The 15,349-nt window shown below is 48.6% G+C and overlaps 1 protein-coding gene across 1 annotated transcript in view; it reads right to left on the bottom strand.

Annotated features, from left to right (window-relative positions):
- Positions 1–851: 851 nt before the first annotated feature.
- The window catches only part of npr2 (natriuretic peptide receptor 2), a 221,716-nt gene continuing 207,218 nt past the window's right edge, over positions 852–15,349 (bottom strand). Inside the window, exons 21-22 of the mRNA XM_085973308.1 lie at positions 14,101–14,192; positions 852–1,296 (exon numbers count right to left, since the gene is read on the bottom strand). Coding sequence (XP_085829434.1) covers positions 1,234–1,296; positions 14,101–14,192 — 155 coding nt within the window. The 3' untranslated portion in view covers positions 852–1,233. The remainder of the gene's footprint in view (positions 1,297–14,100; positions 14,193–15,349) is intronic.

The following is a 15,349-nucleotide window of genomic DNA, read 5'->3' as shown; positions in this document are numbered from 1 at the left end:
GAGGCATTGCTTAACCGGGAGCCAATGTAGGTCAGTGAGCACAGGGGTGATGGGTGAACGAGACTTGGTGCGAGTTAGGACACGGGCAGCTGAGTTTTGGATGACTTCAAGTTTACGTAGGGTAGAACATGGGAGGTCAGCCAGGAGTGCGTTGGAATAGTCAAGTCTAAAGGTAACAAAGACATGGATGAGGGTTTCAGCAGCGGATGAGCTGAGGCAAGGTCGGAGACGGGCGATGTTACAGAGGTGGAAATAGGTGGTCTTAGTTATGCTGTGGATATGTGGTCGGAAGCTCGATAGCTGATTCAAACTTTTTTTTTTAAACTTCAATATTGCTTCAACTTTTTAACTTGAAATTGACCAGTTTTAATTAAGAAAAATATCAAGCAAATCTTTTTATGAATGAAATGGCATTTCTAGTACAACACAGTAAAGATCGTGGGAGATTGGCTGGTCACGGGATACCTATAGAGCTCAGCCAGTTACTGTGATTATTTGTGTTACTTGTCATATCAATCACTATATTGGATTCTACTTCACTAGTGCATATAATACTTAACCAATAGTGGTCCAGTATCAGCAGCATTTTTAGAACAATAAATCAGGGAATGCCATTGAAACAAACAGTTTAAAAGTCAGCAAGATATGTTCTTGGAGAGAGGAGTGCTTCAGAAGGTGAGAAGTTGGGGTTAGATCAATCAAAAAAGGGACAGGCTGGTCGGACCAATTGGCCTTTTCCTATTTCCCCCAAAATCTTGAAAATGTATCTTAATTTCTAATTCTGAATATTTTACACACGATATGGTCATCTCTCAATATCCTGAGCACTTACTGAAATAATGACAATCAAACAGGTTTTATCTGGTTTATTTGAACAAAATATTTAGCAATATCTTAGATACACAGCTTGTAGATGGGGAAAATATTATATTTATATATCTTCTCAAACACATTATATAAATCTTAATATAGAAAGCACAAAAAATAACCGTTTATTGTTGAAAAGTATTCACCTAAGAAGAAAAAAGATCTTAATAAAAATGACTTGTTTTGCAGCTTTGTTCAGGTATAAAATATACCCGGGATACATCTAGGCTACAGATATTTTCTATAAGATCTGTTCTCCAAAAATTAACATAGCCAAAGTTTGTTTCTGTAACAAATACACTACAGCTTGAACAACCACTGCTCTGCAGTATAATAGTGTACAAGCAGGTCACACCAGACGTCACGTTAGATGTCAGGAACATCCTTTTGCTCGCCAAGCAGCCAATAGGTCCTCAATTTGCCTTTACCCTTTCAAAGAAGACAAAACAATGTTATTCAGATGCTGGTGCCATCATAAAGCTTCCAAATCTTTGAAAAAAGTATGGACACTACTTCCCCCAATGGCTTTATGGATGAATGCACTGAACCACATAGACAAGAAAGGTTTCAGATTTGATCCCCTGGATGTGCACAGTTATCTTATCTCAACTAAGGCAGCATTTATTGATTCTGGAATTGATCTCAGCACTGCTAAATTAGGAAGGCAAGAGAGAAATAAGCCAAAGTTCCTACTCCTAACTGATAATCAATAACTCCTGTTGAAAAGTGTACATGCGGATGATGGGCGAAGACACAATTGGGCTTAGCTGTGATGCCATCCACAAGTGAATAGCCTGCTGGCACTAACTGCATTGGCTCGTATGTGAAATATAGCTATCTAGACGAGGTACCAGAGGAGTTTTGAAAACTTTGAAACTATACTCAAAACAGGTTCGAGGGGTTGGATGGCCTATGCGTGTTCCTATGTGTTCAGTGTGGGCAGCGCGCCACTGAAGAGGTTTGTAATTTAGGGGCCAGCTGGGTCGCTGGCACCTGCCTCAGGTAAGCACTTAAAGGGGAAGGAAAGACAAGCGGGAAGGAAGGGGGATGATGAGGGGCTGGCAACAATCTGTGGGAGTGCAGTGGAGGCAGGAGCAGCACTCCTGCACCTCCTAGCTCCACATTCAGGTAAGTGTCTTTTTAAAACTTACTTTTTTGGTGGCGGCCTGCAGTGGTCCCTTTAATAAACGCTGGTTAGGCCTTATGTAGACCTGGTTTTCCTGAATGCTACTCCTTATTTGCAGATGCAAAGACTCTAAAGACTGTTTCTGGCATGGGCCTTGGACGCCTAATTTTTTGCCTTTACCAATACATCGGGCGACGCACTTCCAGCTCTTAATGAGGGCATGCTTCCTGCCTGCCATATTGGGGTTTAGGTGCCCATTTAAATGGTGAAAAGCTAGGAACAGTGGGGGTCCAAAGAGATTTAACGGTCCATATACACAAATCACTAAAACATAGTAGTCAGGTATAAAAAATAATCAAAAAGGTTAAAGGCCTTTATAACTAGAGGGCTAGAATATAGAGGGGAGGAAGTTTAGTTACAGCTATACAAAGCCCTGGTTTGACCATAGGTTCAGTTCTGGGCACTGCATCTTAGAAAGGATACATTGGCCTTGGAAGGTACATAGTGCAGATTCACCAGAATGTTACCAAAGTTTCAAGGGAGAGATTTTTTAAAAATTAATTCACAAGATGTGGATGCCACTGGCAAGGCCAGCATTTATTGCTCATCTCTAATTGGATTTATTAAATTATTTTGAATTTAAATTCCCTAGCTGCTGTGGTGGGATTTGAGCTCATACCTCTGGATCATTACTCCAGGCCTCTAGATTACTAGTCCAGTAACATAAGCACTATGTTGCCATACCGCCCCCCCCCACCCCAATTATAAACATAAACTAAGCTTGCACTCCCAAGAATATAGAAGGTTATGGGGTGATTTGATTGCGAATTTTAGAATTTTGAAAAGAATTGATAGAGAAACTTTTTCTGCTGGTGGGTGAGCCTAGGACAAGGGGACGTAACCTTAAAATCAGAGCCAGACCATTCAGGAGAGAAGTTAGGAAGTATTTCTTCAAAGAAAGGGTGGTAGAAGTATGGAACTCTCTCCCAGAAAAAGTAGTAGATGTTAGCTCAATTAATAATATTAAATCTGAGATTGAAGATTTTTGATAGACAAGGGGATAAAAGGATATGGAACCAAAGCAGGTGGATGGAATTAAGATGCAGATCAACCATGATCTCATTGAATGCCGGAACAAGCGCAAAGGGCTGAATGGGCTAGTCCTGTTCCTATGTTCCACAAAAACGAGTGCAGTGCTGTCGGATATCTAAGCCATTTTGGATTTTTAAAATGTTTTTTGCGCTCATCACGGTCGGTGTTCAGGAAAGGAACTTTTCCCATTTCAGGCATCTAATGTCAGCATTAATCACTTCCAGGTCAGGTACAGGACACCCAGTGCAGAATAAAGTTCCCTCAACTCTGCCCCAACAACATGCCTTAGCTCTTAACTCAGAAGAGCACTTCTTGCTGCACCAGTGTGATATTTTTACCATTTCTCACACCAGCCATTCTCTGACCTCTCTGAGTAAGATTGCCAAAATTAGGAACCAGTTTGCACTAAATACTGATGCGTACGAGGAACTGGATTGAAACTACCCAAACTCATTCCACATAGGACCCTTACAGCCAGCAGACTGATGAGTTGTTTATCACATCAATCCGGGCTGGATTTCAACCCAGGTCCCAGATGTGAAAGGCCAGAGTCTAACTCACTGAGCCACCCGATTCCCTCCAACACAGATTTTACCAAGAATAGTGCCTTTGCTGCCTCCAAGAAAGCTGGTGCACCTTCATAAAAATTAACAAATTTATAGTGTTGGCATCTTCAGCACCATATTTGTGCTTCCAGCTCCCTTGCTTGTGGTATATAACAAAAATCTTGCATAAGCACCAATGGTAGCAATCAAAATAAAGGATTTTTTATGTGTGCTTGATAAATTATTGCCCAACAAGTTATGGGACTAACATCATTTAGTAGCAGCATACTGGCCAATGAAATTTAGCCCAATTTTTTTTTGGAGCAGACATTTCAACTACTCCATTATTTTTAGAATTTTTGCATAAAATGCATAAATGTAATTTGAAGTGAAGGGTATATCAGACACTGTTGAATACACACACTGATAAATCCATGTGAACTGCTGATGTGGATAAATAAAATAGCAGCACGGTTTGTTCCTTTAAATTAATGAACTGGAGCTGTAGCTGGCATTTTAAATGGTTCATGTGAACACTGGTCAGATTTTTTATTCTGCTTCTTTACGGTAATCCTTATTTTGAGTTATTATTCTTAACTGTTTGGCATTTTGTCTTTGATGCCTTGTTTGAAAGAATCTGAATGTAATGGATACAGAAATGCCTGAACCTGAACTCTTCCACATTAGTATAATGTGTTTGAGAAAGTATAAATCGAGTGAACTCTGGTCGGCTGCATCGATTTTGAGTTGGCTGTTTATTTATAATGGCAAAATGGAAACTGGGAACTGAGCCAACACTTTATGCCAGCAGTGTGCTGAAGGAATCTATTAGGAACTTAGCAGTTCAGATCATTAATATGCACACATGGCCCTTCAGAATGGAACTGCTAAATAATCTGCTCCACATCTGAGGCTTGGGGTTAATTACTTCTTCAAAACTATCAATTTATGTGATTTTTTTTAATTGGTGAGAGTCCCCAATGATCTGATTGTGCATGTTACTTGTTTAGATTTGATGCCTTTAGCTCCGTTTTCTCTGGAATCAACTGACCCATCCTGTTCATTCAACCAGCATAAATGCATCTGTCAGCAATGACACATGAAGCAATTGGAGTGCTTCTCTAATATTGGTCAGTGTGCAGTCATTCAAAATGGTACTGACATTAATATTATTATAAATTGCCGTTATTACAAATAGAGGGAAAGAACAAGTTTTTCATAGTTGCATTTTCCGTCCTTTCTTCTTCAGATTCTGAGCTCCTATTATTTTCCTTTCTCCTGTATCTATAATTGAGAAGACACTTTCCAGCCCACAGTGATCTCAAGTCATTGTTAACGCTTCTCCTCAGTTATTGCACCAGAAGGTATCAACAAGCACTGAATGAAATCATGATTCACATTCAATTTGCTTTCCTTCACTGCATCAGCTTTGTCAGTTCTTAAACAGAGAGCTGTGAGGAAGTGGACCAATTTATCTACACTTCAGGGCAGAAGCAATTCTGTCCTACGGAAGGACTGAATTTCATTTCATTGCTGAAAACAAGATTGTGAAGAGACATGATCCCAGGACTTTAAAATGGATGGCACAGGTGCAAGCAACCAATTTAATTAGACTGTGCGCACAGAAGTGGAGGACAAAAATTTAAAAAATATACAATCTTGAAGTTAGACCAGAGAATGGAAGAATATAGTGCAGGATATGGAGAGCAGAGTCCTTGCTAAACCAGTTAATGCTCCTTAAAAAAAAAACTGGATGTGGTTCCCCCAATGATTCAGCTGTTTAAGACATGATTAACTGAACCATACAGATCAAGAAGGTCCCAAGTGGTTAGCTGATCTTAAAAAGGGTGGTAATAGGGAGGCTACAATTGGTCTCAGTGCTGCATGATCAGGGAGGGGAGAATTGGCCACGGTTTCTGTTCCTGATCGTTATTCAGTGACCTGTGATAAAGGTACATGTGTGGGTATCATGTGAGGACACTGCCTATCATTGGCTTATTCATTACAGAATATTCTAGCATGCTACAGCCTAATATGTCAATGTCTTACAAATATCATAGTCCACTTAACAATAGAATTAGAAGCTATTAATATATTACTGCAGTGTATAGTATTTTGGGACCTCAAGCAAGTCTTGATGCCTTGGGCCATAAAGCCATGCTGTATCCTCCATGTCAAAACATTGGACAGAACCACTATTTCTATATAAACTCTTAGAGAAATGACTGACACATCTTAAAGTAGTTTTTATACAATCTATGTTTAAACATTTCTGTTGAATTGTGGTGTTTGATAGTAATCCAGCTATGTGACATTTGAATATCATTCACCCTCTCTGGATTTAGTAATTTACGAGTGGAAAACGTGTTGAGTAATGCAGTTGGAACTCTCTCAACTTGCATTTCCATAAAAAAGGAGGCCGCTTGTCAGGGATCGACTGAATAACCATTAGAGTAAATTTTGCAAGGCTCTGTGCTAGAGGCCTCACTTCACAAGATTTACCTTGTTGTATATGACTAAATAATGAGGAGTGATAAATCACAATATTTATGGTGTCAGACGTGCATCTATATATATAAATCGGTCCTTCTGTCTGTCCTTCTGTCTGTCTGTCATTCTGTCTGTCATCGCGTGTGCATCTGTCGGGCTATGCGCTCGAAAGTTACAGGGCGTACCTACGCGTGCGTTACGTTGAAAGAAAGCTTACCTTTCCAAAACGGTTTTCAGCGTATTTACGTTTCGGCCGGGCTAAAATCGCGCCCGCGGTATCCGAAAAACCTTAACATTCTGCTCATTAGCATCTCATTATCCGCTCATTAGCGACAGAGTGACCTCGAGGTCGACCAATCGTACGGCGGCTTGCTGCCGCGTGCGGCCGGGCCCTCCTACGGTCGAGTGATGGGACGATTGACCAATCCTACGCTTTGGTGACCTGACGGTCGACCAATCGATGCGTGTGTGGGCGGGCCTTATCGTTCTGAACCGAGGTGAGGAGCCGCCATCTTGCTTCCATTCTTTTTCCTGCTTTCTGCGTCTTTCTTTTCAAATATACATTTCCAGCAAAATAAAATTCAATTTATTAAATTCTTTTAAAATAAATCACTCATTTGTAAATATTTTATCTAACCTGAACATTCTTTTTCCTACCTTTGCCTGTTTTTTTCTTAGGCCTGAAAGCCTGGGCCTTTCTTGCCCACCCAGGCCCGAGCTAGGTAACTGGGCTGCTGCTAAGCTCGTCACCCCTCCCCCCCCGGTGTCACGTTACCCAGGGCAACGGCGTCAGCCACGAGGGTCAGGGTGCGCGCGCAGCAGGAGCAGGTGAGACTCTGTTCCGCGCTCGGCTCGGGCGGGGGGGGCGGGGCTCTCGAGAGTGCGGATCTCGGCCTTGGTGAGCGGGAAGGGTTACCCCGGCAACGGGAGTGCGGGCCGGCTGGGGCTTGGAGAGCGGGGCTCTCGGGAGTGCGGGGCGGGCTCGAAGAGCGGGGCTCTCGGGAGTGCGGGGCGGGCTCGAAGAGCGGGGCTCTCGGGAGTGCGGGGCGGGGCGGCTGCGGCTTCGAGAGCGGGGCTCTCGGGAGTGCAGGGCAGGGCGGCGCAGCAGGGTTACCCCGGCAACCGGGCGTGGCCGTGGCCGTCTCTCAGCCTCAAGCCCTCCCTTCCTCCCTCCCTCCCCCCCTCCCCCCTCCCTTCCCCCCCACCCCTCCCCCCTCCCCATACCCCCCTTCCCCCCCTCCGTTCCCCCCTCCCCCTCCCCCTTCCCCCCTCCCCCTCCCCTTCCCCTCCCCCTCCCCCTTCCCCTCCCCCTCCCTTCTTCCCCTCCCCCTTCCCCTTCCTCCCCCCGCCCTCCCTTCTCCCCCCGTCCTCCCTTCCCCCCCTCCCCCGCCCTCCCTTCCCCCCCGCCCCCCTTCCCTCCCTCCCCCCTCCCCCCCTTCCCGCCCTCCCTTCCCCCCCGCCCTTCCCCTCCCTCCCTTCCCCCTCCCTTCCCCTCCCCTTCCCCTCCCCCTTCCCCCCGCCCTCTCTTCACACCACCCGCCCTCTCTTCCCCCCAGTCTCTCTCTCTCTTCCCCCCAGTCGCTCTCTCTCTTCCCCCCCAGTCGCGCTCTCTCTCTCTCTTCCAACAACAACATGCCCTCGAAAAAGCCTCGGCACCGCCGGGCACTTTAGCTAGTATTGTATAGATGAGTGTCCAGTGGGCTTATGTTGTGTTTTTGCTTATACTATAGGGCCTAGAAATTCATTGACGCCACTTTTGGGGCGCTAAAGTGGGGCGTCCGCTAAAGTTTGCGGCCGCCGCCAAATCTATGCCACTTCTCCGATATTCATTAGCTTCGCCCTGCTAGTTCGGGCGAGCACTAAAACTGCTGCTGGACGCCTCTCTTTGGGCGCTAAGCCGGAGGTGGTGATCGATAGCACCGAGGCCGGGTGCAGCGCAGGTGCGGCCATCTCATGATTGACAGCAGACACCCTGACGCCGGCCAGCTCTTAAGGGGGAAGGGTCGACTGTGTCTGCTGCCACGCCCTGGATAGTGGAGCCCTCCAGCTAGGCCTGAACACTGCTGCTGGACCCAAATAGCGCCTGAAGACATGGAGAAGGCCCGTGAACGTGCGCAGCGCTTCTCAGAGCGTGATCTGAGTGTGCTGCTTGCTGCTGTGGAGAAGAGGCGCCATGTTTTGTACCCAGACAATGGCAAGAAGGCGACGGTCCGCGTCTACAGGAGAGCCTGGAGGCATGTCGCCAGCAAGCTGTCAGCCAACAGCGACGTCCCCAGGACCGGTGCCCAATGCCGCAAAAAGTTAAATGACCTTACACGCATTGTCAGGGTGAGTACCCTTTCCAATGACCTCCTCATCCTTGCATGTGCACCTCACATTATGGGCAAAGGGACCTGAAAGCTCTAATGGCCAGCCTTCATCCAGCAGCTATGGGACAGGCATGAGCATCAATTGCACATTCTGCACTTAACACACTGGCCAAGCTATTCCACCATGGGAGGCATTGCACACCAGATCATGGCGACACACTGGCCAGGCTATTCCACCATGGGAGGCATTGCACACCAGATCATGGCGACACACTGGCCAGGCTATTCCACCATGGGAGGCAGTGCACACAAGATCACGGCGACACACTGTACTTAGAGGCCGTCCTTTCTCTTGCAGGCCAAGCTGGCGAATAATCGCAAGAGCCGGACTGCGACCGGGGGAGGCCGACCCCATATCCAGCCACTCACCGACCTGCAACATCGCGTGGAGCGCCTCATGGGTGGCCGGGTGATTGGGCCCGTTGCATGTGGAGATGCCGACCCTGTTCTGGGCAGCAATGGTAAGGACATCACCTTTTGCACCTCTCTCGTCCCACTTGCGCATCAGATCTACATCCTTTGCCACTGTCCGACCAATGCGCTGAATGCCACCACTCATGCATCCCGCACTGACGCCCTCTCCTCACTCTAAAGCTACTCTTGTGCCTTCCTGCTTTCAGATGGTCAAGAGGAGGTCCCTCAACTTGCCAGTGACAGACCCTCCGAGCAGGAGCAGGAGGAGGAGCAAGAGGAAGGCGGCCCATCAGGGGAACCCTCAGCCGCGGCCACCCAGGCCAATGTAGGGGACACGTCTTCCCTGGAGGGCAGCGTGGCGGAAGTGTCGAAGGGGAGGGGAGCTCCTGGGACCTGCGTGCTGCAGAAAGGCGGGAGGGGGGTGGAAGCTCGGCGGCCTTCTCCCCAGAGGGGGGATGCGTCGGAGGGGAGTCCAATTGCTGGGCCCAGCGGCCTCCAGCAACGCAGGAAGGGTTGGCCGGCTCGGCGGCCTTCTCCCCAGAGGGAGAGTCTGGCCTCCAGTCAGGAGATGCTCTTTGCCGAGGAGATGGAACGCCTCGAAGACGTGTCCGCGGACTCGGAGCGCCGGCACACGGAGCTCATGGCGGCAGTGGCACGGTTGCCTGAGTCCATCGATTCCCTCTCTCGGAGTGTGGCCGAGTTCGGGCCCTTAGAGGCCACCAGTCGGGCGGAATACCGGGCAGATCTGTCAGCGACTGGCCAGGTGATCAGTGGTGCCGTCCAGTCACTGGCTGCTCTGCTGCGGTCAGTGAACAGGTCAACACGGGCACTCACTGCTGCCACACTCGCTGTGTCAGCCAGGCATCGCCAGGGCACCCGGCGCGCTGCAGCAGCACAGCGGTCTGTCCCTCGGCAGATTGGTGCGCATGCTGCAGTGCTGGCCCGGGCGAGTGCCAGTGTCTCAGGCGACCAGCGAGCGCCTGCCATCCGCCAGCTTGCCGCCATTCCTCCAGCCGCCACTGCCACACCCCCAGTGGAGCTGCCAGGAGCTGCTGCAGCGACTGATGCTGGCCAGCCACAGCTGCAGCAATCAACAGCCGCCCGCTCGATGGCCAGACCTCGACTAGGCTGACCCCCAAGGGCATCTGCCGTCACGACATGTGCCCCTCAGGAGCCTGCCCCCAGCCTTGCAGCAGCCAATGGCCTTACTTTGAGGCGGAGCAGCAGGGCGGGCAGGGGCCACCCAAAGATGGCCAAGGCATCGCCCTAGCGGGCCAAATAGTCGAATGTGTGGCCATTTGTGTTTGTTTCTTGAGGCCGAGAATTGGATGTTTGTTTTTTGAAGGCCGATGATGTGATGTTTGTTTTTGACGAAGGCCGAGAATGACGGCCATTTTAGTTGCCCTCTTTTGTTAATCCTCTCCAGGTTGTGGGAGCGAGTAATGTGTTTGAGTGTTTTTTGGGGGTTTCGTCTGTTTTTGGTTTTCATGTGGGAAGGGCCCAGAGTTTGTATAATAAAGCATTTTATTTATTCACATTGTCCATGTTTGATCTTTGAAGTGTTTGTTGCCTTAACCGGCTGAGGGCTTGCGGAGCGGCTGCAATCATGTTCTATCATTGGCACAAGCCATTCCCTGACAGGGGGCCTAGAAGTGATGTTCACTAAGCCGCCGACGGGCGGCCCTTGGACCTTGTGCGTCCCTCCTGGGCAGGTACTCTTCGTCCTCGTCATCCTCATGCTCCTCCTGCTCCTCCTCCTGAGGTGGTGGTCCAACGTGAGGTGGCAGTGCCTGAGTCCTGCGGATAGCCAGGTTGTGTAGCATGCAGCAAACGACGACGAATTGGGAGACTCGATCCTGCGAATACTGGAGGGCTCCCCCGGAGCGATCGAGACAGCGGAACCATTGCTTGAGCATGCCGATTGTTTGTTCTAAGAGGTTCCTCGTCGCTTGATGGCTCTCGTTGTATGCCTCTTCAGCAGGGGTTGTGGGCGCGCGGAGCGGGGTCATGAGCCAGGTACACAAAGGATAGCCTTTGTCCCCGATAAGCCATCCTCTTGGGGGAGGCTGTGCCTGGAACATGTCAGCCACAGTTGTCTGTCGCAGGATAAAGGCATCGTGGCTGCTGCCTGGAAAGCGGGCATTGACAGCTAGGATGCGCTGCCTGTGGTCACACACCAGCTGTACATTGAGGGAATGGTAGCCCTTCCGGTTGCGGTACTCCTCGGCATGCTCAAGAGGTGCCCGCAAAGCCACATCCGTGCAGTCAATGGCGCCCTGCACCATGGGGAAGCCCGCTATTCTTGCAAACCCCACTGCACGCTGCTGCTGCTTGTCCAGGGTCATGGGGAAGGAGATGAATTGATGTCTCCTTCTGAAAAGGGCTTCGGTCACCTGGCGGATGCAGCAATGCACGGCGAACTGGGAGATGTTAGCGATGTCCCCAGTAGCGGATTGGAAGGAGCCGGAGGCATAGAAGTTGAGAGCCACCGTCACCTTCACTGCCACCGACAGAGACGTCCTGCGCATCAGCTGTGGCTGCAGATCTCTCTGAAGCAGCCGGCAGATGTCTGCAACCACCTCCCTTCGGAATCGCAGCCTCCTAACACACATCGCGGCAGACATGGTCAGATAGGAGGTCTGCTGGCGGTATACCCTGCGTGGGTAAGGCCTCAGTTGGCGACGCCTGTTGCCCCCCCTGCGTCTAGCCAGGGCTGCCACTCTCTCACGGCGTCTGTAAGCCCTTCTGGCATAAGGCTGAAATTCAGCGTTGCCACCCAATTCAGCCCCCATTATATGCTGGCAAACACTGAGCTCTGAATGAAGGCAAAGATAATTGGTAAGCTCTGGCCTGAGCCAAAAATACCTGGCCAAGTGTTGGTCCAAACCAGTAAACTCTCCTCCTTGGTCTCTGTCCAAAAAACCGTTGCACAAGAGTGAATGCTGCAAAATGGCTGGCCTTTATACTGCTGGGTAAGTGCCCTTTAATTAGCGCTCCCCGCGGCCCGGCTGGCCTGTGTACCGTTCCACTTCACAGTCGCTCGGGCCGCCCGGCGCACAATGGGCCGGCGCGAGTGAAGTTCCGGTTTGGGGCGCACAAAGGGCGTTGCACTATTAAATGACGTCATGATCTGCGCGCGCAGCAGGGCGCGCGCTAAGACTTTGCGCCGGCGCTAAATGTGTCCTGAAGTTGGGGAGAGGCGCAGATCGCGCTGCGCCCGGGCGATAAGCGCCTAGCGCTCGAGATCTATTCCTCCTAAGGCGCTAACGGCTGGCGCGCCCAACTGAATTTCTAGGCCTAGGTCTGTACCATTAGATATGACTAAACTGGAATATTAGTTGTGCAGCTATTGTCATGAATGCCACTGGAGAGATCTTGGGGGTGACATTTGGTTTAGCTGTACATCGAGCGGACCATGGACGAAGCAATTGCACTGTCCACCTGATTGCCACCAGCGAGAGGCTGGAGCTATTTTCATGGTCGAGCCTCATTATGATACTTTTGGCGAGCTGCCAATGCACAACAAGCGCTAATAGGCAACTCACCGATTGGCGGGGAAGCGAGAAATCCATCGGTTCCTCTGCGGAGCCGAGCTGGAAGTAAGACAGCGTGTGAGAAGGTTTTGTTTGATGGGACCAGGAGGATCTTTCATGCCTCTCTGGCCCTACAAAAATCAGTGGCACAATTTACTTTTGCATTTCTGGAGCGTCCTGCAGTGGTCCCTTTTAGAACAATTAGTTAGGCTGCTCTATGTCCAGTACCAATGGGCTCAGTGTGCGCAAACGCATGCTCTGCCGGTTGGTACTTCATGGTCCTATATACGGTGTAGGATCCCAATTTGTTCTGGGCGCAAACACTGCTCACCTATTTCCCAGCACTCTCCAAAATCATGGTGAGCCAGACGCGGCGGGAAGAGAATGGTAAGTAGTGTCCTGCAATTGTTGAATCGCTACCTCCCCTTTCCTGTCAAAAAATGAGGATGAAAATCTACCCCAATGTTCCCTCTAGGTTGCGCAGCTGCGCAGTAATGGGAAAGGTCCCGCACAGGCTGCTGACTGACTTCTCCATTGTAAATTCCGCACATGCGTGGAAATTTAAAGGGACCGCGCGCTAAAAGGAACAGGCCGTGCAGAACAAAGCACAGCACACAGGGAACATTGATCTACATGCCTTTTTTTGTGGAATTTCACCCACCCCCTCAACCCAACCTTTTCCTCCTGAAGTTGGCAACTTATATTAGAAGACAGGTTTACATCTGGCGGTGAGACTCCAGTAGATCATGCAAGTGGCCATTGTTCATGTGCAAACCTGCAGCGTGAGAATTGGTGCACTATTCACCAATACATGTTCATTGCCAGCTGGAATCAGTGGAAAACAATCAGCAGCCTGCCTAAATTTTCCTTTCCTTTGCTTTGGAAGGTTGTGACCACTTACAATGCCTGTATTCTCCCCAGGTTTGAACTTAGCTAATTCATCATAAACGAGAGGCCTGGAAAGCTTGGGCCCTTCCTGGTTTTGCTCAGTGGGGTGATTTTCATCTCCACTATTTGGGTGGTAAACCCGAGGGTCGAATCACCCGCCTGTTACAGAAACCGCCCGATTTTCATTTCAGTGGAGATGAAAAAAGGTGGTTTGTATAATGGGCGGCCAATCACCCCACTGGTTTACTGGTGAAGATGAAGGTTACCCCCAGTGAATCCTGGAAGAATGGGGATGGATATTTTTTGTTATTTACTTTAAGTCTTTTGTAGAATAATTAGCAGCTATATGGTTCCCAAGATACATGTTTCTTATTTACAGGCTAGAAATGTGTGTTTTGAGGTTAAAGGGTAAGTATTCTGTAGCGCTGTTGCACTGCTAGAAGTGCAGCAGGACAAAGCTTTTGTCCATCACTTTGACTTAGCCATTACCCAATTCAATATCCCAGGCACGGGGTCATTTAAACAATTGGGGCAGGTACCTGAGCCTGGAACGGTATAACAAGGGAATAATTGAGGATTCCACCCCAAATTCCAACTCCTTGGCTGCACTTTTGCCAGCACTCTATCCCCACCCCCGACCCCAACAGAATTTCTTAGCTTGAATCTTTAAATATTTAACATATTCTAGAATAAAAGCAATGACAGGAGTCCCATAAAAATCATTTGTGATTGTTATTGTGAAAGTTGTACTGAACATAACTTAAATATAAATTTACCTTCATTTCAACATCTCCACGGAGTTCTAGTTCAAAACTTCCGAACTCATCCAAAACATTCTTGGTCGTTGAGGATACATGGACTTTCAATGCTAACAAATAAAGAAATAAAATGTTAATAGTGGGATGAAGACAAAAATATATTTAGACTGAATTTTCTTTAAATTGACTGTTGGGTATTAGGTTTTACTGCCAAATTCTTTATATGTTTCTAATTTCAGGAACTGTTTAGCTTAAGGGTTTAACTTAGCTTGGACTATTATTTGGCCTCAGAGGGTTCTTGCAGCCGCATAAAGTTGAAGATTGAATTTCAAGGGTACAGTACTCAAAGTCAAATTCTGGGACTGGCTGTCCTAATATTTGTTTGTAGCTTATAAATTAGTCCAAAGAATGTCACAGACATAACTGCTAACACATTTAAAAATAAAATAATGTTTGCTTTCTTTTAGAACTTTCACTTTTGACTCTTGTTATTACAAAAAATTGTTCATAAATTTGCACACTGCATAAACTGCTGAACCTAAATGTGTGATCTGTGGTTTCTTTTTCAGCTACTTGCTGCAAGGGATATGTACCAGTAACAGTAACGGTGCTCTTTGGGACTAATTGACAGGATGTAAATTCACAAGGGAGAGATCCTTTCTGCTGTAGTCCTGCAGCAATGTTCCACAAACAGACGTAAAGGCCCCGATATATACAGGGAGGCAGGGAAGGAGCGGTGGAGCGCGGTCGTGGGGGGGGAAATTCCAGGGACGTGGAGGTCCTGCTGAGGATCTCATTATCATTTTGGTATTCTGTTTCCCTCCCGGCAGTAGGCCAGATTGAAAGGGTAGCCGGTTGCTAGATGGGAAAACCAGCGACAGAAGGCCGCAGCCAGAGAGTGTTGGGGATGGTCTAGGGCAATCGGGAAAGAGCACAGAGTGGAGGTAGGGGGTCAGACCGGCAATTGGGAGGGAAGGAATGATCGCGGGTTGAAGGGGGGAGGGTCGACAGGAGGCTCGGGATCACGGGTTGAGGGGGAGGTCAGCCGATCACGGTAGTGAGGAGAGGCCACGATCGGCAGAAGGTTTGCTTGAGGGGCCGAGGAAGCACTCCTGCTCCTCCTGGCTCACAGGGAGTGCTCTAAAAAGCATTTACCTTCTGCAGCAGGCTGCTCTCGTCTTCATTTTCCCAAACCCTGGGGAGCCTGGCTGGCAACCATTAAATCTAAATCAGGCTCTCAACCCAAGTCACAATATATTTAAGAAGG

This window comes from Somniosus microcephalus, chromosome 2, assembly GCF_052327205.1.
Source record: "Somniosus microcephalus isolate GS21.2 chromosome 2, FLI_Smic_1.0, whole genome shotgun sequence".
NCBI lineage: Eukaryota > Metazoa > Chordata > Chondrichthyes > Squaliformes > Somniosidae > Somniosus > Somniosus microcephalus.
This window is presented reverse-complemented; position numbering and strand designations above follow the sequence as displayed.